The sequence below is a fragment of the Papio anubis genome, chromosome 13 (genome assembly GCF_008728515.1).
Source record: "Papio anubis isolate 15944 chromosome 13, Panubis1.0, whole genome shotgun sequence".
Lineage (NCBI taxonomy): Eukaryota > Metazoa > Chordata > Mammalia > Primates > Cercopithecidae > Papio > Papio anubis.
In genome coordinates, this window is record NC_044988.1 from 55353510 (window position 1) to 55379259 (window position 25750).

The 25750-nt window shown below is 40.2% G+C and overlaps 1 protein-coding gene across 2 annotated transcripts in view; it reads right to left on the reverse strand.

The window, feature by feature from the left end:
• Positions 1-22277, reverse strand: part of CAAP1 (caspase activity and apoptosis inhibitor 1) — a 53106-nt gene extending 30829 nt beyond the window's left edge. The window contains exons 1-4 of one of the 2 annotated variants that reach the window (XM_003911634.5): positions 21516-22277; positions 16766-16966; positions 15576-15660; positions 14294-14369 (exon numbers count right to left, since the gene is read on the reverse strand). In XM_003911634.5, the coding sequence (XP_003911683.2) occupies positions 14294-14369; positions 15576-15660; positions 16766-16966; positions 21516-21818 (665 nt within the window). In that variant the 5' untranslated portion in view covers positions 21819-22277. Of the gene's footprint in view, positions 1-14293; positions 14370-15575; positions 15661-16765; positions 16967-21361 lie in introns of both variants that reach the window. The other variant, XM_003911635.4, reaches the window with a different exon arrangement.
• Positions 22278-25750: the final 3473 nt, after the last annotated feature.

A 25750-nucleotide genomic window follows, 5' to 3' on the forward strand; every position in this document is an offset into this window, starting at 1 on the left:
CACACCTGTAATCCCAGCACTTTGGGAGGCCAGGATGGGTGGATCACCTGAGGTCAGGAGTTCAAGACCAGCTTGGCCAACATGGTGAAACCCCATCTCTACTACAATACAAAAATTAGCTGGGCATGGCGGCGGGTGCCTGTAATCCCAGCTACCTGGGAGGCTGAGGCAGGAGAATCACTTGAACCTGGGAGGTGGAGGTTCCAGTGAGCCAAGATCACGCCACTGCACTCCTGCCTGGGCAACAGAGCCAGACTTCACCTCAAAAATAAATAAGTAAAAAATCTAACGCAGCTTTTAATCTCTGGCTTTCAATTGGGCTATGTAAGTGGAAGGGCTATGTAACTCTATACACTCATGAAAATTTATTAAACTAACAAACAGCAAGCGTTTTACCACATATCACTGCTAGGGTTCAGCAATAGAAGAGTGGTTATAGAGGTAACTCTAGTTACTGCTCTCAATAAGACAACTGATCGGCCGGGCGCGGTGGCTCAAGCCTGTAATCCCAGCACTTTGGGAGGCCGAGATGGGCGGATCACGAGGTCAGGAGATCGAGACCATCCTGGCTAACACGGTGAAACCCCGTCTCTATTAAGACATACAAAAAACTAGCCGGGCGAGGTGGCGGGCGCCTGTAGTCCCAGCTACTCGGGAGGCTGAGGCCGGAGAATGGCGTGAACCCGGGAGGCGGAGCTTGCAGGGAGCTGAGATCCGGCCACTGCACTCCAGCCTGGGCGACAGAGCGAGACTCCGTCTCAAAAAAAAAAAAGACAACTGATCGAGCCAAAGGAATAGCCAGTATTTTTCAAGAATAACTATCTTACTGCAAAAGCAGTCATTAAACCTCGTACATTTACGTACTTTCTTTCATTCTGTCTTCTCTAAATACCTACCCTGACCATAAATGGCAGTATGCAGGAAACTCCTGTTTTGAAGGGTGCAGTACGTTGCAGACTACGTAAGAAACATAACTGTTACAATGTACTAAAATCTAGTATAACCAGTAATCAGTACACTTTAAGTAGTAACTAGTAATTACATGACACCAACTTGCTTTTTGATCAATTTATATTTTAAGAATACACATGTATTCTATTTTAAACAAAAGCACTCATATTTCAGATTTATAAAACAGGCAACTTAAATGGAGATTTTAAACAGATAGATATACATATAATGTATATATTTTTAGACAGAGTGTCAATCTGTTGCCCAGGCTGGAGGGCAGTGGCACAATCAAAGCTCACTGTAGCCTCAGTGTCCTGGGCTCACGCAATCCTCCCACCTCAGCCTCCCAAAGTGCTCAGATTACAGGCATAAGCCACCATGCCCTAAAATAATTATCATCAAAGACTTACTCACATTACAAACAATTCCCTAAGGAATATATTAGATATTTAAATATTCTCATTAGAAATAAAATGGTTCCATTTATACATATTGCCTAAATGTAAGGCCTATTTAGCAGCATCTTTTTTAAGTCAACAATTTCAAATTAAAATTTGGTAACTAATTTAAAACACACCCATCCTCTGCTAAGAAAGCAGTAGTGGCTAGAAAAAATAGCTCCAAAACACTCATATAGAACCTACTTTGGTTGGGTGCAGTGGCTCATTCCTATAATCCTAGCACTTTGGGTGGCTGAGGCAGAAGGATCCCTTGAGCCAAGGAGTTTGAGACTAGCCTGGGCAACACAGGGTCTCTACAAAAACTTTAAAAATTAGCTGGTTGTCATGGCTCATGCCTGTGGTCCCAACTACTCAGGAAGCTGAGGTAGGAGGATCACTTATTACTTCAGCAGTGACCCGTGATTGAGCCAATGCACTCCAGCCTGGGTGACAAGAGAGCAGCTGCCTCAAAAAGAAAAAGTACCTACTTTGTGTTATAACTTATTTTGAGAACTTAAGATTTTAAAAATTTATCTATCTTCTACAACTATGATACTATCTCAACACTGTTTATCATCTGTAGGAAAATGCAGCATCATTTTCACTGATATCTCCCTCAAAATCACTCAATAAAAGCACATTCATTTAAAATTAATAAAGATATTTAGAGAAAGCAATTTTAAAACTTGCTAAGATTTCCCTACAGTATTTACACTTTTATTCCTTATATATAAAACCTCAATCCTGATTATTTTATTGTGTTGATTCAAGACTTAAATTTCATTATAAGCACATTCTTTAGAACATAATCATCTAATATTACAGGCCAAACTAATACCTGTTCTCATTTTTAGTGCTATTTTAACTAGAATAAAGCTTTTTTTCCAGCCTATTTCCGATCAGAGACAACACTCTAATTCCAAGACTCCATACTACCTATTTACTTAAAATTGCTGTTTTGTTAAGCAATGTTGTCTTAATCTGTAACTTTTACAAATGTTGTCACAATTCCTAATAGTTTTAAAACACTACAAAAATATACATGCTAAAGTTTTTAGACAACCTGAAATAAAATACAAATTTGCTCATTTTCTTTTCCCTAAGGTGACAATACCATTCCTTGCCTTTTTTCACTCTTTGAAAAATTTTACAGATACCTGGGCCAGGCACAGTGGCTCATGCCTGTAATCCCAGCACTTTGGGAGGCTGAGGCGGGTGGATCACGAGGTCAGGAGATCAAGACCATCTGGGCTAACATGGTGAAACTCCATCTCTACCAAAAATACAAAAAATTAGCTGGGCGTGGTGGTGGGCGCCTGTAGTCCCAGCTGCCTGGGAGATTGAGGCAGGAGAATGGCATGAAACTGGGAGGTGGAGCTTGCAGTGAGCTGAGATCGCACCACTGCACTCCAGCCTGGGCAACAGAGCGAGAGACTCCATCTCAAAAAAAAATTTTTTTTTTTACAGATACCTAATGGTTGTACATATTTATGGGGTATATGTGGTATTTCAAATACAAGCATACAATGAATAATGATGACATCTGCATAACTGGAATATCCATCACCTCAAACACTTAACATTTCCTTGTGCTGGGAACATTCTAAAGTTTTCTCTTCTACCTATTTCAAAATAAACAATAAATTATTGTTAACTACAGTAGCCTATTGTGCCACTGAACACCAGAACTTATTCCTTTTATCTAACTGTATTTTTACATTCAATGAACTAACCTTCTTCACCCAACCTCTCCCCGTACCCACCCCAACCTCTGGTACCCACCATTCTATTTACTACCTCCATGAAATCAATTTTCTAAATTCATTAAAAAATGAAGGTATTTAGAAACAATGGATTTTGTATCTCCACAGTACCTAATCTTCATCTCCATTAAAACTGTTGTAACACTCATTATTAATTTCAAATTTCAAACTAGCACACTATCAAAAATGTCTTATGGCTACTGCTTTCTTGTTACTATTGGTAGTAAAAAGGAGCTATCTTAAGGTATGGTAAAAGTAGGGAAATAATCTTTAAAACAGCAATAGAAAGAAAAATCTGGAAAAAAAAATACATTTGAAAGCTGACCTTAGAGGAGAAATAGAATTTGAATATATAAAGCTGGCAGTATGAGAAGATAAACTGTAAAGATAAATTTAGAATCTTTAAAGCTTGTTCAAAACACTTGTGCATAATTCTGTATCTTAAAATCTTTAATGTGTTACAAGAAAACTAACACACGTAGGTTACATTAAATACCATACATATACACACATATATGTATACCTCATACTGAAAGATGTCACATCACAGCTTCTTAGACAATTCTATTGATGTTATGTCCTTTCTAATTAAAACTTAGACAATTCTATTGATGTTATGTCCTTTCTAATTAAAACTATAATAAAAGACACTTTGGGAAGCCAAGGCGGGTGGATCACTTGAAGTCAGGGGTTCAACACCAGCCTGGGCAACATGGTAAAACCCCAACTCTACTAAAAAATACAAAACTTAGCCAGGCGTGGTAGCATGCACCTGTAATCCCAGCGACTTGGAAGGCTAAGGTGGGAGAACTGCTTGAATCTGGGAGGTGGAGGTTGCAATGAGCTGAGATCACACCACTGCACTCCAGCCTGGGCAACAGACCGAGACCCTATCTCAAAAAACAAAAACAGAAACAAAAAAACACTATAATAAAAAAGCATAGGTCGCCCATTAAAAGAAAACACCAAATTTTTTCATGTATTTTAATAACACAGAGTGCTTTAATCTAGACATATTTGAAATTATTTTTCTTCATTAAAAAAGCTATATGTCTTAGTTGATAAGAAGCTGACAAATTGATATGATTGTTTCTAAAGCCAACTTTTGTCCTTTATGTATTTTCCCCTTCAATCAGAGTCTCATTTTATAAACGTTTTGTATATTAAACATTCAGGCAAATGAAGTAGTAGGCAGTGCACTGAAATACAATGTCATATAAAGAACTGTAGCACTCAGCTCTAATTTTTGGCACACCCGGAAAGTTGCTTGATCTGATTATTTTTTGAGCAACTAAGAAATCCAGATTGTGGTGCGATCTCACTTGGAATGTTGGAAACAATTTCAAAAATTTTAAAACATTGCTTAGGTCATAGAAAATGACCCTATTGTTCTAGGCAACCAATCTATAACTTTGCTTATTGTCCAGATTTTAATCAAGTACATTGTATTAGTTTTCTATTGCCACTCTAACATACTATCACAAGTTGAGTGGCTTAAAAGAACATATATTTATCCTCATACAGTTCTGAAGGTTGTAAGTCCAAAATAAGTCTTAACTAGAATTAAGTTGTAGGTAATTTATTGCAGAGGATCCAGGGAAAAATCTATTTCCTTCCGGTCTTTTCCAGCTTCTAAAAGGCAGCCTACATTCCCTGGCTTGTGGATCTTTCCTCCATCTTCAAAGCACATCATTTTAATCTCTGCTTCCAGCATCTCTTGCCTTTTTTTTTTTTTTTTTGAGATGGAGTCTCATGCTGTGGCCCAGCACTGGAGTGCAGTGGCGTGATCTCAGCTCACTGCAAGCTCCGCCTCCCGGGTTCACGCCATTCTCCAGCCTCAGTCTCCCAAGTAGCTACGACTACAGGTGCCCACTACCATGCCCGGCTAATTTTTTGTTTTTCAGTAGAGACAGAGTTTCACCATATTAGCCAGCATGGTCTCGATCTCCTGACCTTGTGATCCACCCGCCTTGGCCTCCCAAAGTGCTGGGATTACAGGTGTGAGCCACCGCGCCCAGCCCAGCATCTCTTGGCTTTAACTGTCTTATCTCCCTCATATAAGGATCCTCATGATTATACTGGTCTCATCTTGATAATCCAGAAGAGTTTTCCCATCTCAAGATCCTTAATTAATCACATCAGCAAAGTCTCTTTTGTCTTTTAAAAGTACATATTCACAGATTCTGGGAATTAAAATCTGGATATCTCTTGGTTGAGGGGGAGGTCATTATTCTATCATATATGCATTCTAAAGGGTTTTTTTTTTTTTTTGAGATTCCTTAAAACTTTCTACATAAATGGTCATACTTCTGTATTGGTAAGTGCCCTATGCAGGTGTATCATTTATTGTACCTTTTCTATGTTTAGACAATATTTGGATACACAAATACCACTGTACCACAACTGTCTACAGTATTCACTACAATAACCTGTTGTACAGGTTTGGAGTCTAGGAATAACAGGCTATATCACATGGCCTAGGTATGTAGTAGGCTACAGTTTAAGCATCCCTAATCTGAAAATCCGAAATCCAAAATGCTCCAAAGTATGAATTTTTTTGAGCACCAACATAATGCCACAAGTGGGAAATTCCACACCTGACCTCTTGTGACAGGTGCACAAAAGCATTAAAAATATTTGGTCAGGAGCGGTGGCTCACGCCTGTAATCCCATCACTTTGGGAGGCTGAGGTGGGCAGATCACAAGGTCAGGAGATTGAGACCATCCTGGCTAACACAGTGAAATCCCGTCTCTACTAAAAATACAATTAGCTGGGCATGGTGGTGGGCACCTGTAGTCCCAGCTACTCGGGAGGCTGAGGCTGGAGAATGGCATGAATCTGGGAGGCGGAGCTTGCAGTGAGCCGAGATCTTGCCATTGCACTCCAGCCTGGGGATAGAGCAAGTCTCCATCTCAAAAAAAAAAAAAAAAAAAAAAAAAAAACTAAAAATATTTTGTAACATTGGCTAGGTGCAGTGGCTCATGTCTGTAATCCTAGCACTTTGGAAGTCCAAAGTGGGAAGATCACTTGAGGCTGGGAGTTCAAGACCAGCCTGGGTAACATAGTGAGATCCTGTCTCTACAAAAAATTTAAAAGTAAGCCAGGGACGGTAGCACACGCCTATAGTCCCAGCTGCTTAGGAAGCTGAGGCGGTTCACTTGAGCTCAGGAGTTTGAGGCTACAGTGAGCTATGATTGCACCTGCACTCCAGCATCCGCAAAAGAGCGAGACCTGCCTCTAAAATAATTTGTTTAATAAATAAATATTGTGTAAAATTACCTTCAGGCTATATATATAAGATGTATATGAAACATAAATGAATTTCATGTTTAGACTTGGGTCCATCCCCAAGATAACAGTATGTATATGCAAATACTCCAAAATCTGAAAAAAAATCTGAGATCCAAAACACTTCCGGCCCCAAGCATTTCCAATAAAGGATACTGAACCTGTAACATCTAGGTTTGTGTAAGTGTAGTCTATGATGTTTGCACAACAAATCACCTAACTACACATCTCTCAGTACAACTCCCCATTATCGTCACATGACTGTGTTTTCCTCAGATGAGTACAAGGGTATATAACTCTGCATTCCTGCCTAACTGCATCCTTCTTTCACCCAACAGATGAATGGTAACTTAACCAAGTATAGAAGCAAGGGTTGCAATTTCAGTTGTATGAACATGTTACTCCATTATCTTATTACAGTTTCCGGTATTGCAGATGAAAAATCTGATCTTTTTCCTTCTTTGATGTGTTATGTTGACTGGAAGGCTGTTAAATTTTTCACTTTATTAAAAAAAACTGCTTCCATGTTATTTTTTCCCTGCAATCCTGCCTAGAACTCAGTGAGCACTTTAAATTTGAAGACTAAAATTTGTTTTTCAGGTCAGAAAAATTTTCCTATATTTATTAAGTATATTTCCTATATTTGTTATATTTTCCTGTATTTATCACACAGGAAAAAATTCCTATATTATTGAATTACTATTTAATAATTCCTTAATGATTTAGTATTTTACCTCTTCTTTGTATGTTTCATTTTCTCTTTCTAGGATTCCTATTTATTATACATGAGGATGCTAAAGCCTTCTAACTTACTTGATTATTTTCTCTTATGATTTCCATCTTTTATATTTTTGCTTTGTGATCCATTCTTTCAGGCATCTAATTTGGGACTTAACAGTAACGATCCCCTACTCTGATTAACTTACAGAATTTAGTTTAAAAAAATCATATTTTTCAGCCCAAGAATAATTATTTGTGCTGCACTTGACTTTCCATAAGAGCTCATTTTATTCCCTGCAAGTGTTCATTCCTCTAACAGTTTAATTTAGCGTGGCATGTGCTTTGTTTCTTTCAAGTAATCTTTTCTCCAGATATCAAGATCCTTTAAAGATGTTATATATGTATTCATGCATGTGTTTACGCATGTCATTATGGTCAATTCCTTGGGACTCAGGTTTAGCAGCTACTCTGAAACTGGCAGAAAGCAAAGCAGTCTCTCCCTCCACAGATCCACAATGAAGAAGTAAACCACTATTCTTTGAGATATCTACTCCCCAGTTTTTTTCAGGTTCTCCCAGACTCAGAGACAGGAAACAGCTGGTGCATTCAATTCTATTTTCAACTTATAAAATGAAAGTAACCAGACATATTCACGCAAGATATATGTTAACTTTCCCTTTCCCATTCCCCATCTTCCTCCATTTCCCCACAGGAGTTCTCAGACCTCAGTAAACCAAGTTTTCCTCAAGATCCACCACTTTGGCCAGGCGTGGTGGCTTAAGTCTCTAGCCCCAGCAGTTTGGGAGGCCAAGGTGGGAGGATCGCTTGAGCGTGGGAGAGAGAGGTTTCAGCGAGCCAACACTGCACACTATACTCCAGCTTGGGGGACAGAGTGAGACACTGTCTAAAAAAAAAAATCCAACACTTTCCTCTAGGATCTTCAATGCAAATCAGCAACTACCTATCCACCCCAAAGTAAACACCTTTGTAGTTATTATCTTTGCCATGATTCCCAAAGGGCCAAAATCTTACCAGCAACCAACATCCATCTTACTCTGGAGAAACAGATACACTACTACATGGCTACTAGTCAAAGAAAAAAGGAGCAACATTAAAGTTTCCTTCTTCCCTGAAACACTTCCTCTGACTTTGGAGAAACGTACACTGAATCTTTGAGATTTGTACACATGGAAGTTTTCCACAGGTATCTTTGCACAACATTATTTGAAAATCACCGCATTTAAGAATAGTTCCTCAAAGTGATTTGAAGTTAAGGATATCTCATTTCATCCAAGATAATGTCTATTTCTGTTTATTTTTGTTGTTGCTTTGTAGTAAATTCTAAAAAGGGCAAAACTGCTGTTTATGATGTCATTTTTTCCCAGAAAATTTTAACAGATTTATAATTATTATAAAGTTGAACCACTGAAACTTGTTCACTGAAATATTTTGACTTGCATTAATGCTTTATGTCTCTGAATTTATGTTAAAAATTCACACATAAATAAAAATGGAAAAACTGGAAATAGTTGATTTCTATCCCCTATTTTTTCACTAACAATCATATACTTAGGTACTGTGACGGTTAATATTAAGTGTCAACTTGATTGGATTGAAGGATGCAAAGTATTGTTCCTGGGTCTGTGAGGATGTTGCCAAAGGAGATTAACATTTGAGTCAGTGGACTGGGAGAGGCAGACCCACCCTCAATCGGTGGGCACCATCTAATCAGCAGCCAGCACAGCTAGAATAAAGCAGACAGGAAAAGATGTAAGAGTAGACTTGCTGAGTCTTCCGGCCTTCATCTTTCTCCTGTGCTGGATGCCCTTGAACATCAGACTCCAGGTTCTTCAGTTTTTGGATTCTTGGACTTATGCCAGTGTTTGCCAGGGGCTCTCGGCCTTTGGCCACAGACTGAGGGCTACACTGTCGGCTTCCCTACTTTTGAGGTTTTGGGACTTGGACTGATCCACCATTGGCTTCCATGCTCCTCAACCTGCAGATAGTCTATCATGGGACTTTACCTTGTCATCATGTGACTCAATTCTCCTTAATAAACTCCCTTTCACACATACATATATCCTATTAGTTCTGTCCCTCCAGAGAACCCTGACTAATACAGGTACCTTTTGACTCTATGGTAAAAAAAATCTAAGCTCAAAACTACCAATAACAGGAAAAAAATTGTGGGGGGTTTCTCTTTTAGATAATGAAATGTTTCCCATCACAGTGGCTTCTTAAAAGGACGTTCTCCATGCTGACTGGGTATCTTTTGGCATAATTGTTATACATTTGGCATGGATAGCACACAGGTTGGTGTCTTCAAAAAGGTCAACCAGATAGGCCTCACTTGCCTCCTGCAAAGCACCAATAGCTGTTGTGCTCTGCAAACACTGGTCTGATTTGAAGTCCTGAGCAATTTCTCAAGCCAGACTGTGGAAGGGAAGTTTGTGATTCAGAAGTTCAGCAGACTTCCAGAAACAACTGATTTCATGGAGGGCCATAGTACCAGGCCTGTAACAATGAGGTTTCTTCACCACTCCAGGAAAGGGTGCACTCTCGTATGCAGGCTTTGCAGTCAGTTGCTTCCTGGGTGCTTTGCCACCAGTTAATGTGCAGTCTGCTTTGTAGGAGCCACCATATAGCAACCTCCTTACTTAGTCCCCTTTTCCTTCACCTAGAGTTCAGTAAGCTAGAGACGGCACCAGCCTTGTAGAGTCACAGTGGGTCAGCAGAACAGGAGAAGCTGTGAAAACCTGTCATCTTTCTTTATTTTTGAGATGGGAGTTTTGCTCTGTCACCCAGGAATGCAGTGGGGGGGGGGGGATCTTGGCTCTCTGCAGCCTCCATTTCCCGGGTTCAAGTGACTCTCCTGCCTCAGCCTACCAAGTAGCTGGGATTACAGGCGTGCATCACCAGGCCTGGCTAATTTTTGTATTTTTAGTGGAGACCGGGTTTCATCACGTTGGCCAGGCTGGTCTCAAACTCCTGACCTCAAGTCATCCACCCACCTTGGTCTCCCAAAGTGCTGGGATTACAGGCATAAGCAAGTGTGCCAAGCCCTCTCTGTCATCTTTAAACCTTAAATCCTATTCCATAACTTTAGAAAAAACCTTGACTAAAAATCAAAATGGAGTCACCCATGCTTTGGGATGCTGAGGTGGGAGGACAGCTTGAGGCCAGGAGTTCAACATCAACCTGGGTAACATAGCAAGACCCCATCTACTTTAATTTTTTGTAGAGACAGGGTCTCACTATGTTGCCCAGGCTGGTCTCAAACTCCTAGCCTCAAGTGATCCTCTCAACCTGTTCTCACAAAGTGCTGGGATCACAGGTGTGAACCACCATGCACAGCCATTGCTGTAATCGTTTAAAAAAGTTAAATAGCTACTATAATTGGCTATCTCCACTTGGTATAGTTTGGCTATGTCCTCACCCAAGTTTTATCTTGAATTGTAGTTCCCATAATTCCCACATATTGTAGGAGGAAACTGGTGGGAGACAACTGAATCATGGGGGCAGTTTCTCCCATACTGTTCTGGTGATAGTGAGTAAGTCTCACAAGATCTGATGGTTTTATAAGGGGAAACCCCTTTCACTTGGTTCCCTCATTCTCTCTTGCTGCCACCATATAAGAAGTGCCTTTTGCCTTCCACCATGACTGTGAGGCCTCCCCAGCCATATGGAACTGTGAGCCCAGTAAACCTCTTTTTCCTTATAAATTAACTAGTCTCAGGTATGTCTTTATTAGCAGTGTGAAAACAGACTAATACAGTAAATTGGTACCAGAAGAGTGGGGTACTGCTTTACAGATACACAAAAATGTGGAACTGGGTAACAGGCAGAGGTTAGAACAGTTTGGAGGGCCAGAAGACAGGAAAATGTGGGAAAGTCTGGAACTTCCTAGAGACTTGTTGAATGGCTTTGACCAAATGCCGATAATGATACGGACAAGGAAATCCAGGGTGTGGTGGTTTCAGATGGAGATGAGAAACTTGTTGGGAGCTGGGGTAAAGGTGACTCTTGCTATATTTTAGCAGACTGGCAGCATTTTGTCCTTGAGCTAGAGATTTGTGGAACTTTGAACTTGAGGGAGATGATTTAGGGTATCCAGTGGAAGAAATTTCTAAGCAGCAAAGTATTCAAGACGTATGTGGGTGTTATTAAAAGCATTTGGTTTTAAAAGGGAAACAGAGCATAAAAGTTCAGAAAATTTGCAGCCTCCAAAGCCAAAGACAAACCCATTTTCAGAGGAGAAAATCAAGCCGGCTGCAGAAATTTGCATAAGTAACAAGCAGCCGAGTGTTAATCGCCAAGACAATGAGGAAAATGTCAGAGGTCTTCACAGTAGCCCCTCCCATCACAGGCCTGGAGGCTTAGGAGGGAAAAATAGTTTCACGGGCCAGGCTTGGGGACTTGGTGCTTCAGAGGGCGCAAGCCCCAAGTCTTGGCAGCTTCCATGTGGTGTTGAGCCTGCAGGTGCACAGAAGTCAAGAAATGTGCACCTGCAGGAGGTTTGGGAACCTCTATATAGATTTCAGAGGATGTATGGAAACATCTAGAAGTCCAGGCAGAAGTTAGATGCAGGGGCAGGGCTCTTATAGAGAACCTCTGCTAGGGCAGTGCAGAAGGGAAATGTGGGGTTGAAGCCTTACACAGAATCCTCATTGGGGCACTGCCTAGTGGAGCTGGGAGAAGAGGGCCACCATCCTCCAAATCTCGCGATGGTATATTCACTGACAACCTGCACTGTGCACCTGGAAAAACCTCAGACACTCAACACCAGCATGTGAAAGCAGTTAGGAGGTAGACCGTACCCTGCAAAGCCACAAGGGCGTAGCTTCCCAAGACCATGGAAACCTACCATTTGCATCAGTGTGACCTGGATATGAGACATGTAGTCAAAAGAGATCATTTTGGAGCTTTTAAGATTTGACTGTCTTGCTGGATTTCAGACTTGCATGGGGCCTGTAGCCCCTTCAATTTGGCCAATTTATCCCATTTGGAAAGGGTGTATTTACCCAATGCCTGTATCCCCATTATATTTAGGAAGTAACTAACTTGCTTTTGATTTTACAGGCTCATAGGCGGAAGGGACTTGCCTTGTTTCAGATGAGCCTTTGGACTGTAGACTTTTGAGTTAATGCTGAAATGAGTTAAGACTTTGGGGGAATGTTGGAAAGGCATGATTGGTTTTCAAATGTGAGGACACGAGATCTGGGAGGGGCCGGGGCAGAATTATATGGTTTGGCTGTGTCTCCACCCAAATCTCATCTGGAATTATAGCTCCCAAAATTCTTACATGTTGTGGAAGGGAACCAGTGGGAGATAATTGAATCATGGGGGTGGTTTTACAACCATTAGATCTTTCACAGTGGTTCCCTCATTCTCTCTTGCCGCCACCATGTATGAAGCACCTTTCACCTTCCACCATGATTATGAGGCATCCCCAGCCATGTGGAACTATGAGTCCATTAAATCTCTTTTTCTTTATATATTACCCCGTCTTGGGTATGTCTTTATCAGCAACATGAAAACAAACTAATACACCATTAAATGGCTTCTAACAGTTGAAAACATAACACTAATGCCCAGGTATGAAGAAGTAAAGCACTTAAGCCTAATGGCACCTCAAAAACTGGAAAAAAATAATAGATTTTTAAAGAGGGAAAATAAATATAATCAAGCAGAAGCTCAATTTAGGATTCTCTATAAGTAGCATCAAGAAACAAAATGTTGATCAATGTGGGGATTGGGGGAAAGAAATTTTTTTAAAAACAAAGTGATTAATTTAGATAATTTAAGGAACTTTAAAATATTAAAAAGTTAACAGGCCTTGTAAATGCTTAAACTAGCTGAACTAAATTAGTATACTATATAAATGATTTAAAGCTAAGTATTTTGTAGGAACGCCAACGGTAAGATGTTAAAAATGTGTACACTTTCTACTCTATGTTTTCTTTTTTTTTTTTTTGAGACGGAGTCTCGCTCTGTTGCCCAGGCTGGAGTGCAGTGGCACGATCTCAGCTCACTGTAACCTCCGCCCCTCCAGGTTTTTAAGCAATTCTCTGCCTCAGCCTCCAGAGTAGCTGGGATTACAGGCGCGTGCCACCATGCCCAGCTAATTTTTTTGTATTTTATTAGAGACGGGGTTTCACCATCTTGGCCAAGCTGGTCTTCAACTCCCGACCTCAAGTGATTTGCCTGCCTCAGCCTCCCAAAGTGCTGGGATTACAGGCATGAGCCACCATGTCCGGCTTACTCTATGTTTTCATATAAATTACCCTATAATACTCCTGCCCAATAGCATTCTTTTAGAAATGAAAAAAATTCTGCATTTCTGGTTAACTATGTACTTCTCTATGCTACTGCCCCTAGTAACCTCTTCTTATGTGTATTACTGCCTGTGACACAAGTATTTATTTTTCTTTTATACTTTATCTTTTTCTGATCTAGCACAAGTCTTTTATATTCTTCAGGAAAAATGCTAAGCTTTGCAAAGAACAAGTCATTCTTTGGAAACTACCAAAATAATTATTTTAAGCAAATAGCATCAATAGATGCTCAAATTAAAAGATGAAAGTTTGATGTGCACTAATGAAGAAAAAACTAATAATTAGCATGTAGCTTCTTGATTAGTCAGCACCCCAAAATGGGTATTTTTTTAATCATCCCAATAATCAAATAATACATATTTATAGGTAAAATATGTAGACTTACATGAACATAACTATCTCATCTGTGAAATGAGGCTATTATTGACTAATATTAATAGATACATAGATGAATTTCATGAGATCAAGTGTTCTATGCTGTTTAATATAGTACCTGGTAGAGTAAGTGCTTAATAAATAAATAGTGAGGATCATGAAGAGTATATTCAAAATCCAAGTAAGAGTGATTCTGCTTTAGGTTGGCACTGCTATTGTTCTATATCTCTGTGGAGTAGTTTTTAAAAACCATCTTAATCCTGAAAGTAGTTCACTCCATCCTCATATATACAAATCTTTCTATACCACTGAATGATTTTATAAATAAAACACAGAAAAACAATCACAGCTTTGACATAAGAAATCACCAAAGGAGTAACAAAGACATTTTGAAATAAAAATGAAAGTTTTTAAACTTACTGACTGACTAAATCACATCCCATCTTAGAACCATCATCTGCTTCCTCTTCCATATCAGAATCCATTCCATTGTCACCTTATAAATGAAAGAAACTATTGAAAGCACACTTATAAAAACGTTAAAATGATGTAATCATTACATTAAAAAGTATAATCTTTAAAAGTTATGCAGATTAAAGAACTTTATACTGGGTCAAAATTTAAATTTTTAATTGCTTGTATTTAAAATAATTTTTTCAATGCCTTAGGTATTTCTCATTGACATCTTTTTTTTTGTTTTGTTTTTTAAGACGGAGTCTTGCACTGTCACCAGGGCTGGTGTGCAGTGGCGCGACCTCGGCTCACTGCGAATTCCACCTCCTGGGTTCAAGCAATTCTCCTGCCTCAACCTCCCGAGTAGCTGGGACTACAGGCGCCCGCCACCACACCCGGCTAATTTTTATATTTTTAGTAGAGACGGGGTTTCACTATGTTGGCCAGGCTGGTCTCAAACTCCTGACCTTGTGATCCGCCCGCCTCAGCCTCCCAAAGTGCTGGGATTACAGGCGTAAGCCATCGCGCCCGGCCTCATTGCCTTCTTTTTACCTATTATATAAATGTATACAGACAAGAAAATGTGTATATACACTTACACACTACATACATAAATATGTATCTATTTCCAGAGTTACAAAATGCCATCAATTTTACATTTAAAAATGAAGCAATCTCTCTGGAAACTAAAAGGCTCCAATTTTTGTTTCTTCTTCTGTCATGTTAAAGCTAAAATCCTTGCAAAGTTCCAAAAGGAAAAAAAACATGCCTGAAAATCCAAAATTCTAGAGGTGTGCACAAAGAGTAGTCATACTACAGGCAGACAAACAAATATTGGTAAATTGCATGGAAGTATTCTAACTCTACATCTGGGTCTTACTAGAGAGTAAACAGTATGCAATAAGTAACTAAACACTATAAAAAATCTAAAGCAGAAAACTAAAAAGATTTTAAGGGAAATTCTTTGCCTTTCCAATAATTAATTTTTTTACAGATTTTTGGTACTTTTTAAAATTTCATTTTATTATACTCTTACCTATATATACTTTATTTGGAAAAATGATATATTGTCTATTCTTGAAATGCTTTTCTGACATGTAAACTATATTTTTTAGTACAAACAGAAGTAAAAATACTCTTCAATGATAACGAAATTAAATATCCAAGTAGGAGAAAGAATACCTCAGGATTTATGCTGAATATAGTATTAATTAATAAGTTGCCAGAATGTAAAAATATGTATTCTTACCCTCAAGAATCTTCAAAATTTTTTTTTCAGACAGGAGCTCTAACTGTTCCTGGCATAGTTTTTTAATTTCTTCTATTGAACAGTTCTAAAGGAAATGACATTTTAAAAAATGCATTTATGTAACACAGCCCCAATGTAAACTGGAAAATTTCAATCATAAAAATTTAAGTTAGCAAAATCTTACAATAAAATAAATTAAAGCCTCAAGTAGATTCACATCTTCTCCTGGGATGAAATCTGAAAAACTGCCAGTTAATATGTGAACACTGTAGATTCGATGGGAATGCATAAAGCTGTATTTATTATCAAAGAACAAACTAAAGAGTGAGACAGTTTCCCAGCTATTCTTAAGCAATCTATTTACGTTAAGTAATTATTCTAAAGGTTTAAAATATTAAAGTCTTGTATCTTTAGATATATGATCTCGGGCTTGAGTGTCCAAGGTCAATTTCTACAATTGTAAAACTAGAACAACAAATATTTCCCTAAATAATTTTCAAAAATAATCAAATAAAAACACTTGTGAATCTAATGAAATATAAACTATTATTAACCATTACTGTTTGTTGTTACACAGCAGCATATTGTGACATTATTTCTTAAAGCACCAGAAAGATTATATGTCCAATTTAGTTACCATCATTCCCTGCATTTAACAGAATTATCTCCACAGGGTCAATAAATTTCTTGCCTAAACATTTTATCTTGGCAAATTTTTAAATATACAAGGCTGTTTATGGTTGTTTATTTTACAAAATCTTTTCAAGTAGCTTGTTTTAGATGCAAACATCCAATTAAAAACTGCATTAAGGCCAGGCACGATGGCTCACACCTGTAATCCCAACACTTTGGGAGGCCAAGGTGGGAGGATCACGAGGTCAGGAGTTCAAGACCAGCCTGGCCAACATGGTGAAACCCCGTCTCCATTAAAAATCCAAAAATTAGCTGGGCATGGTGGTGCGTGCCTGTAATCCCAGCTACTCAGGAGGCTGAGGCAAGAGAATTGCTTGAACCCGGGAGGCAGAGATTGCAGTGGGCCGAGATCACGCCACTGCACTCCAGCCTGGGCGACAGAGCAAGACTCTGTCTCAAAAAAAACAAACAAAAAAACGCATTAAGTAAAACAAACAATTGTGACAAAGAACGTTGTATTTCTATGTATGTATCTAGTGTGATGTGTAATGAAGTACCTTTAACACATCAGGAAGCATCTTCTGTAACTTCTTCTCTCCTATAATACAGAAGCACTGCTGAAGCATTTCTTTTTTGTCTGATATATAGAAACTAACTGGTTTCAATGACACAGTCAGGTCCAGTCCACCTTCTTCAAGGTCACTGTGCTCTGCCAAGAATAATTCTTTTTCCAAAGTTGGCAAAATATATTTGGTTTCCTAAAGTTAAAAGAATAAAGAACCATTAAACAATACTATTTAAAATATAAAGAATATGTACATGCCATCATACATTTTCATTTAATAAATTCTTCTTCATCAAAAATTCCCAAATTCTTTGCACATTTCTCTAAAACCATAGGAGAGAATATTTGTTTAATATTCTTTGATTTTCCTCTCCATACTGCAATTAACTCAAGGAGTAGCTATAAAGGGAAGAGATACTTAGGATACACAAACAAAAGTATACTAAATATTGAATAATTTCTTAAAGTTTTAGACTTTTGAAGAATTAGGATTTTCCCCTAAAAGGCCATTCACCCAAAAGCTCTATGTATGCATAATCATTGTACTTAAATTCATATAAATAAATTGAAGTAAAAATGTCACAAATCACAAATATACAGAAAAGTAACATACTTACCAGGAGCGATCATCATTTTTAAAACTTACATAATCATAGTCAAAGTAACCAAGTAATTTCAGTAATTTAAGATATTTCTGTCCATTTTACTTTCTGTCTCCCTACTCTATCCAGTCTCTTCAAATCTACTGCCGTAGTTTTGTTCCAAACTACCAAAATTTTTTGCCTAGGTTATACCAATAGCCATTGAATGGGACTCCCTGCATCTAATCTGAGGTCTCTTTGTTTTGGACACTGTTAGCAGAATGGATTTTATAAAATGTATATGTACTCATCCTTCTTGTTTCAAACCCTTCAACGAATTCCCATTGCTCTTAAGGTAATATGGCCTACCTGACCTTCATGCTCATTCTTTGTGTTTAGAACACAATCTTCTTTGAATTACTCGACTGTAACCTATTCTCCTTCCTTCAGCTCATACAGGCAGGGCTTTGGCGTACCATTTTCCTATGACAGTCTTTCTTCTTTCCTTTCTCTATCACACTATATTCACAAGATTAACAAATTCAGATACTTCGGACAATTCAACAGTCACCTCCTCTGGAAAATCTTCCCTGACCACAGAGGTCAGATAGTTGTTTACAAAGCAGTTTTAAAATAGGTCAATTTTAAAGAACACTATGATAATTAGACTGAAAAAGTAAAAGAATCAGCACTTGTTCTAACAGCTTACAATGAAATAATGTAGAGAAACTGGAATCCTCACACACTGTTAGCAGGAATATAAAATTGTGCAGCTACTTTGGAAGCTAATTTGGCAGTACCTCAAAAAGTTACCGTATGACCCAGCATTTTCATTCCTAGATATATACCCAAGAGAAATGTAATGATATGTCTACACAAAAACTTACTTGTTCTTAACAGCATGACTCATAATAGCCAAAAAGCAAAACAACACAAATGTCCATCAAGTGATAAATGGAAAAATGACATGTTGTATAGCGGTACCTACACATATGTGGTACATATGTACAGCTATACAAAAACAAAACAAAATGTGATATAGCAGTCATAAAAAGGCATGAATCTGTGATACAAAGGAATGAACCCTATGTGCTACAACATGGATGAATCTTGAAAACATTATGCTAAGTAAAAGATGCCAGACACAAAACACCACATATTATATAAGCTAAAAGTTACACATAAGGTTGCTTTCTGGAGTGATGAAAATATTTTAAAACTGACTAGGCAGGGCACAGTGACTCAGCCTGTAATCCCAGCACTTTGGGAGGCCGAGGTGAGCAGATCACCTGAGGTCAGGAGTTCAAGACCAGCCTGGCCAACATGGTGAAACCCCGTCTCTAATAAAAACAGAAAAATTAGCCGGGCAGGTGGCGGGTGCCTGTAATCCCAGCCACTTGGGAGGCTGAGGCAGGAGAACTGCTTGAACCCAGCAGTCTGAGACTGCAGTGAGCCGAGATGGCACCACTGCACTCCAGCCTGGGAAACAAGAGGGAAACTCTATCTCAAAAAAACAAAAACAAAAACAAAAAAATTGACTGTAGTGATGGTTGTACAACTCTATGAATATATGCAAAATCACTTAACTGTACATGTGAAATGGGTGAATTGTATGGTATGTCAACTATATTTCAATAAAGTTCTTCCCCCAAAAATAGGGAACTCAACGGGGCAAGGTGGCTCATGCCTGTAATCCCAGCACTTTGAGAGGCCGAAGCGGGCAGATCACCAGGTCAGGAGATCTAGACCATCCTAGCTAACACGGTGAAACCCCGTCTCCACTAAAAATACAAAAACATTAGCTGGGCGCAGTGGCGGGCGCCTGTAGTCCCAGCTACTCGGGAGGCTGAGGCAGGAGAATGGCGTGAACCGGAGAGGCGGCACTTACAGTGAGCTGAGAGCGCCACTGCACTCCAGCCTGGGCGACAGAGCAAGACTCCGTCTCAAAAAATAAAAATAAAAACAAAAATTAAAAAAATAAAATAAGGAACTCAATACACAACAGATATAATGGCACTCTCTAAAGTTTGAAATGTTATCTACAAGCCTAATATGCAATGACCTTTTCTTCAAAAATACATTAATTTTTCATTAGAAAATGGGTTTAGTTCTGTACACAAATGTTTTCAATATTCAACTGACCAATGTTGTTGGTCTCCCCATTACAACGGAGTGTTAGAACTAGGGAAACTGGCCAGGCGCGGTGGCTCACGCCTGTAATCCCAGCACTCTGGGAGGCTGAGATGGGTGGATCACCTGAGGTCAGGAGTTCAAGACCAGCCTGGCCAACATGGTGAAACCCCACCTCTGTTAAAAATACAAAAATTAGCTGGCCATGGTGGCGGGTACCTGTAATCCCAGCTACTCAGGAGGCTAAGCCAGGAGAATTACCTGAACCCGGGAGGCAGAGGTTGCAGTGGGCTGAGATGGTGCCTCTCACTGCACTCCAGCCTGGGCGACACAGTGAGACTCCATCTCAAAAAAAAAAAAAAAAAGGAAACTATTTAAAATAAGAATGGTGATATGCAACACTGAATCTAGAAGGGGTGGGAAAACTGAATAGATCTATATTAAATAATTTTTTAAAGAGTGTTTTAAAAAATCACCCTAAAAATCTCCACTAGACCCAGATACTTGACAAATATTTGAGAAGAAAATATAAACCATTCTAGAACACACCAAAAAAACACAAAGCTTCCTAATTCAATCCATTACAAAAATAAAAACTACAGACTGATCTAATTTAGAAACACATACATAAAAGTAAAAACACTGATTTCCAGCCAAGTACAACAAACCAAACAGAACTTGTCCCAAGACTCCAAAGACTGTTCAACATCAACTAACTTATCAATAAATTACAGTATCTGATTAAAGGAGAAAAAGTACGTGATCATCTCAACAGAATACCAGAAAACCACCTGATAAAATCTCTACATAAAGAGAAACTGTACTCTACGAAAGAGAAAAATGAGCAGAGGATATATGTACAGAAAATTACACGAGAAGGAATCAAATGGCAAATAAAAATATTAAAATGTTCAATCTCACTAATCAGGAAAATAAAAATTAAAACAAACACAATATTAATTTGACCCATTAGTCTGGCATTTAAAAAAAAAAATGGTTATCAAAAGCTAGTTAAGAATTTCAGAAATAGGTATTCTTATATATGTACTGTTTGCACTATAAATCTGTAAAGTCTCATTTGGAAAGCATTTGGCGGCATTCACCAACAGCACAAACTTTGACCCAGGAACTTCAGTGCTGACACTCTCTCCCAACATAACTCTTGTATAAGATATATACATAAAGGTGTTCGTAGTCACAATACAAAAAAAACCTGCAAACCTAAATACCAAAAAAAAATAATAAAATACCAGGCAGTCACTAAAAATAACAAACCACGTATATAAAGAAGCCTATCACAACAATGCAGGTACTCAACAGCGGGAATAACACAACACAGCTTAAATGTAGCAACTTAAATACACATATCTGACGAGGAGTGATTAAAAGAGGCCGCGTATCAAAATATTAATGGAGGGGCAAGAAGGACTTAACGCTTTCCCTTTATTTCTGCATTGAATGAATTTAAATTACATTGTTTTGAAACAAATTACGAACTTTTTTTAAACGGCGTTCTCTTGGTAGATTGGTGGCGTATAAAGAACATGGCCTTTGTAGTCAGATATTTGGATTCAAACCTAGGAGCTATTAACAAACTCTGTGACTGTGGGTAAAGTTTCTTAACTTCCTTGGGCCTCAATTTTCTCATCAGTAATGTGGAGTAAACCACATCTATGAAAAGATGAAGACGAAGGGAGAACTGTTTGGCTTGCAAGGGAAATGAAGGCTAGCTTCCAACTCATATTCTTCTGGGAGACTGAAACCATAGGAGTGGAAGGAGCCAAGAGTATTAAAAAAAAAAAAAAAAAAAAGATGATCAGGAAATCCAGAAACTTGACGTTCAAGATTCAAGACACGGATGGGAGTGTGGGGCTCACCAGGACTTAGGTAGGAACATGAACCTCAAGCACGGACGACCTTGGGATCGCCGCGCTAGCAGTGAGCTCCAGCCGGCGCCCCATCCCTCTGGTAGCCCGACTTCTTCCGAAAAAGCAGCAGCTCCGGGAAGCGGCCAGAGGGGCGCGCACGCACCTGCTGCAGGGAGCCCGAGACGCTGGAAGAGTCGGTACTCCTCCGCTTCCGGCGCTCACTACGCTCCACGCTGCTCCCGCCCCAGCAGCTGCCGCCGCTCCCACCGCCGGTGACACTTCCACTAAAGCTGGCGTTCCCACAGCAGCTGACGCTCCCGCAGCCCCCGACGCTCCCGCAGCCGCTAGTGCTTCCACTGCCGCCGCTGGCCAAGGCGGGTACCATGTCTGGGGCCGCGAGCGCCGCAGCAGCCTCCTGACTGCTACGTTTGCGCCGTTTCTCCCGGGAGGACTTTTTCCCCGTCATGATCCCTCTGCTGCAACCATCGGAGGAAAGTCCGCTGCCTGGTGTGACCGAAACGCGACTCCCGCGGCAGTGGGCGGCAGGCACTGGCGTCGCAGGTTATGCGTCACTTCCGGCCGTGACACAGAACGTGGTGAAGCGTTATGGGCCAGGGTGGCGGAGGGGTTGCTAGAATCAGTTGCGCTTCCTCCTCCGGTCGCTGAGGTCGGTTGGAGTGTGTAGCGGGTAGCCTGTCTAGTCAGTTTTTGTTTTGTTTTGTTTTGTTTTTATACCTCCACAAAGCATAGAAGGTGGAACTTATGTCCTTTTACCTTCGAAACTTTTTAGTGTTAGTGTTTGTCAATTTACAGTAAGGTTGAAGTATAGTTGTTGATTCTCCATTTCCGTTTACCTCCAAATCTTAAGATATTAACAACGCTGTAACAATAAAGAGAACCTAGGGAAAAGTTGTTGCATCTCCTTTTCGTCATTACCTGGGCAAATTATGTATTTCTTGCGTAGAGTCTAACATGGACAAGTAAAGAGCTTGAGTTCATTTTTAAAATTGAAAATGGGTCAAAGCTTTATGAGATTTTATGGGTGGATGTAATCTAAACAGAAGGCAGATTTTGAGGAAAGGGAGCTAGAACACTTAAAAAGTGAACCAAGGTCTTTGCCGTTTCAGCAGGGGCCTTTAGCCACTGAGGGAAAAACGTAGAGCCTGGGGCAAAACTAGCTGGGTGGTAGTAATTCTGTGCCTTTCCCTGGGGTAAGAAGCAATTAAAGAAGCTTCCCTTCACTTTGTCTCCTATTTGTCTCAGTCATTCAGCAACTACTTAAGTGCCTAAAACAAACCAGCCTAGGGTTAATAACTAGGAATACTTCCAGCCCTAGGAAAACTGTCGAGCCCCAGGCCCCACTCTTAAATTGGTCTTCTAAGGTAAATGCTGGGACTCAGCCCAGTGTGTTCCCAGGGGTTCCATTAAGTATCACACTCATTAAGAGTCATATCTGAAAGGATTGAGAGTGTTGTGTTCACAGATGGGAAAAATACATAAAATTAATAACATGTTACATTTATAAACCTGTTATGAATTGTGTCCCTGAAACCATCCTCATAATTTTAATAAAACTAAATTGCTATAATTTTTTTTTTTTGAGACTGAGTTTCACTCTTGTTGCCCAGGCTGGAGTACAATGCGCGATCCCAGCTCACAGTAACCTCCGCCTCCCGTGTTCAAGCGATTCTCCTGCCTCAGCCTCCTAAGTAGCTGGGACTACAGCCATGCGCCACCACGGCAGGCTAAGTTTGTATTTTTAGTAGAGACAAGGTTTCTCCATGTTGGTCAGGCTGGTCTCGAACTCCCGACCTCAGGTGATCCACCCTCCTCAGCCTCCCAAAGTGCTGGTATTACAGGTGTGAGCAACCGTGCCCTGCCAAATTGCGAGATTTTTAACAAAAGATAAGTTTTGAGTAGAAGCATAGCTAAACATTAACAAACTTTTCCTATAGCCCACTTCCTTATAGCTGCTTATTGCTTTATAGATAGTATCTTTGACTCAGTTAAGAAATCTCAAGTTTCCCATTTTGAGATATTTCCCAGATTCTGTACTCCAATGGTGTTATAGGAGTTAAGAAATTATTTTAGGTAGATAGAGAGGAAAAGCGGTCTTTGGAAAGTTTTTTTCCTTTTAAAGCAGCTCCAGAAATGTTCCTTGTCTAGCAAGAAAGCTGGGCTGGCAAGCTTTGATATGCAAATGCAGGCCATTAGAAACTTGGTTTACTCAATATAGCGATTCCCCTCTTCTTCTTGTCCCCACGTGCCTGGCAATATGACCATCCCCACATACCCCCACATGTGTAGAACATCATGGCACCCTGCATTTGCATATTAAAAGACCAGGGTGGGAGGGCCACTTTTTTTGCAGGCTATGTGAATGACATAACCTGGTCAAACCAATTCCCTGGGTCATATGCAGATTTGTCACCACCTCCTCCAGCCTCATAATTGGCTGTTGCCTGCTGCACCCGGGATTCCCTCTTTTGGCTTGGAGCCCTCTTCCCTCTGGCTGTGTATGAGGGAGCCTCTTATTTCTTGCATATTAAATTCTCCATTCCTTAAAACCACTCCACTTTTGTCTGTATCATTTTATTTAAACCAGCATGAGACAAAGGACTCCTCCAGTCATTGGAACCATATCAGTGGGGTCACTGATGCTACTCCGTCTGAAGACCCCTTCTAAGAAACGAACTCAGCACAAGAATACACTTTCTACCTTCTTATGATTACATCCCCCATGCCCTAACCAATCAGCAACCCCTAGCTCCTCAGCCCCCTACCTACCAACATTTCCTTAAAAACCCCTGTCCAAAACTTACGGGGGGAGGTGATTTGAGGTTCCCTCCCATCTTCTCCCTTGGCTGCCATACCATTATTAAACTATTTCTCTGCTGCAACTCCTGCTGTTTCCATGTATTGGTCTGGTACCATGTAGTGGTTAATAGAACCTGATGGTTCTATAACATCACCCACAAAATTCATATGTTGAATCCCTAAACCCTAACCTCAATGTGACTGAATTTGGAGATAGGGTCATTAAGGAGGTAATTAAGGTTAAATGAGGTCGTAAGGGTGGATCCCTAATCTAACTGGTGTCCTTATTAAAAGAACAGCCTGGGCCAGTGATGGTGGCTCACACCTGTAATCCCAGCACTTTGGGAGGCTGAGGCGGGCAGATCACAAGGGAGATGGAGACCATCCTGGCCAACACGGTGAAACCCCATCTCTACCAAAAATACAAAATTAGCCCAGTGTGGTGGCGGGCACCTGTATCCCAGCTACTTGGGAGGCTGAGGCAGGAGAATGGTGTGAACCCGGGAGGCAGAGCTTGCAATGAACCGAGATCGCACCACTGCACTCCAGCCTGGGTGACAGAGTGAGACTCCATCTCAAAAAAAAAAAAAAAAAAAAAGAGCCTGGTACAGTGGTGCATGCCTGCAGTGCAAGCTACTCAGGAGGCAAACTGGGGAGGATTGCTTGAGGCCAGAAATTCCGGGCTGTGGTGTGCTGTACTGATCAGGTGTCTGCACTTAGTTTAGCATCAATATGGTGACCTTCTGGGAGTGGAAGCCACCAGGTTGCCTAAGCGGGGTGAACTGGGCCAGGCCCAAAATGGAACAGGTAAAAACTCCCATGCTAGGCTAGGCATGGTGGCTCACACCTATAATTATAGCACTTTGGGAGGCCGAGGCAGGCAGATCCCCTGAGGTCAAGAGTTCGAGACCAGCCTGGCCAACATAGTGAAACCCCATCTCTACTAAAAATACAAAAATTAGCCAGAAATTGCTTGAACTCTGGAGGTGGAGGTTGCAGTGAGCCGAGATGGTGCCACTGCACTCCAGCCTGAGCAACAGAGCAAGACTCCATCTCAAAAAACAAAACAAAACCTCCCATGCTGATTAGTAATGAGGTCACAGCTGTGAATAGCCACTGTACTCCACCCTGAACAACAAAGCAAGACCACGCCTCTGAAGAAAAGAACAGACTGCCCTGTCTTCTCACCATGCACAGAGGAAAGGCCATGTGAAGACACAGTGAGAAGGTAGCCATCTACAAGCCGGGAAGAGAAGCCTCACCAGAAACCAACCTTGATGACATGCTGATCTTGGACCTTTAGCCTCCAGAACTGAGAAAATAAATTTCTGTTTAAGCCACCCAGTTTGTGGCACTTCGTTATGGCAGCTTGAGCTAGCTAATACAGATCTACAGTGTTATGTGTAGCCTGGATAGAGCTAGTTCTTTCTTAATTTCTGGCTGCAAATTGCTCTCTTATAAAATTAATTGAGAAGCTTCCGGGTTTCCACTTTGTTCTACAGCTACCTGACAGACGGTGTTCATATTTCTTCAGGTGGACCAAGAAGGCAAGGCACTCCTCACTAGATTGCTGTACAGTAT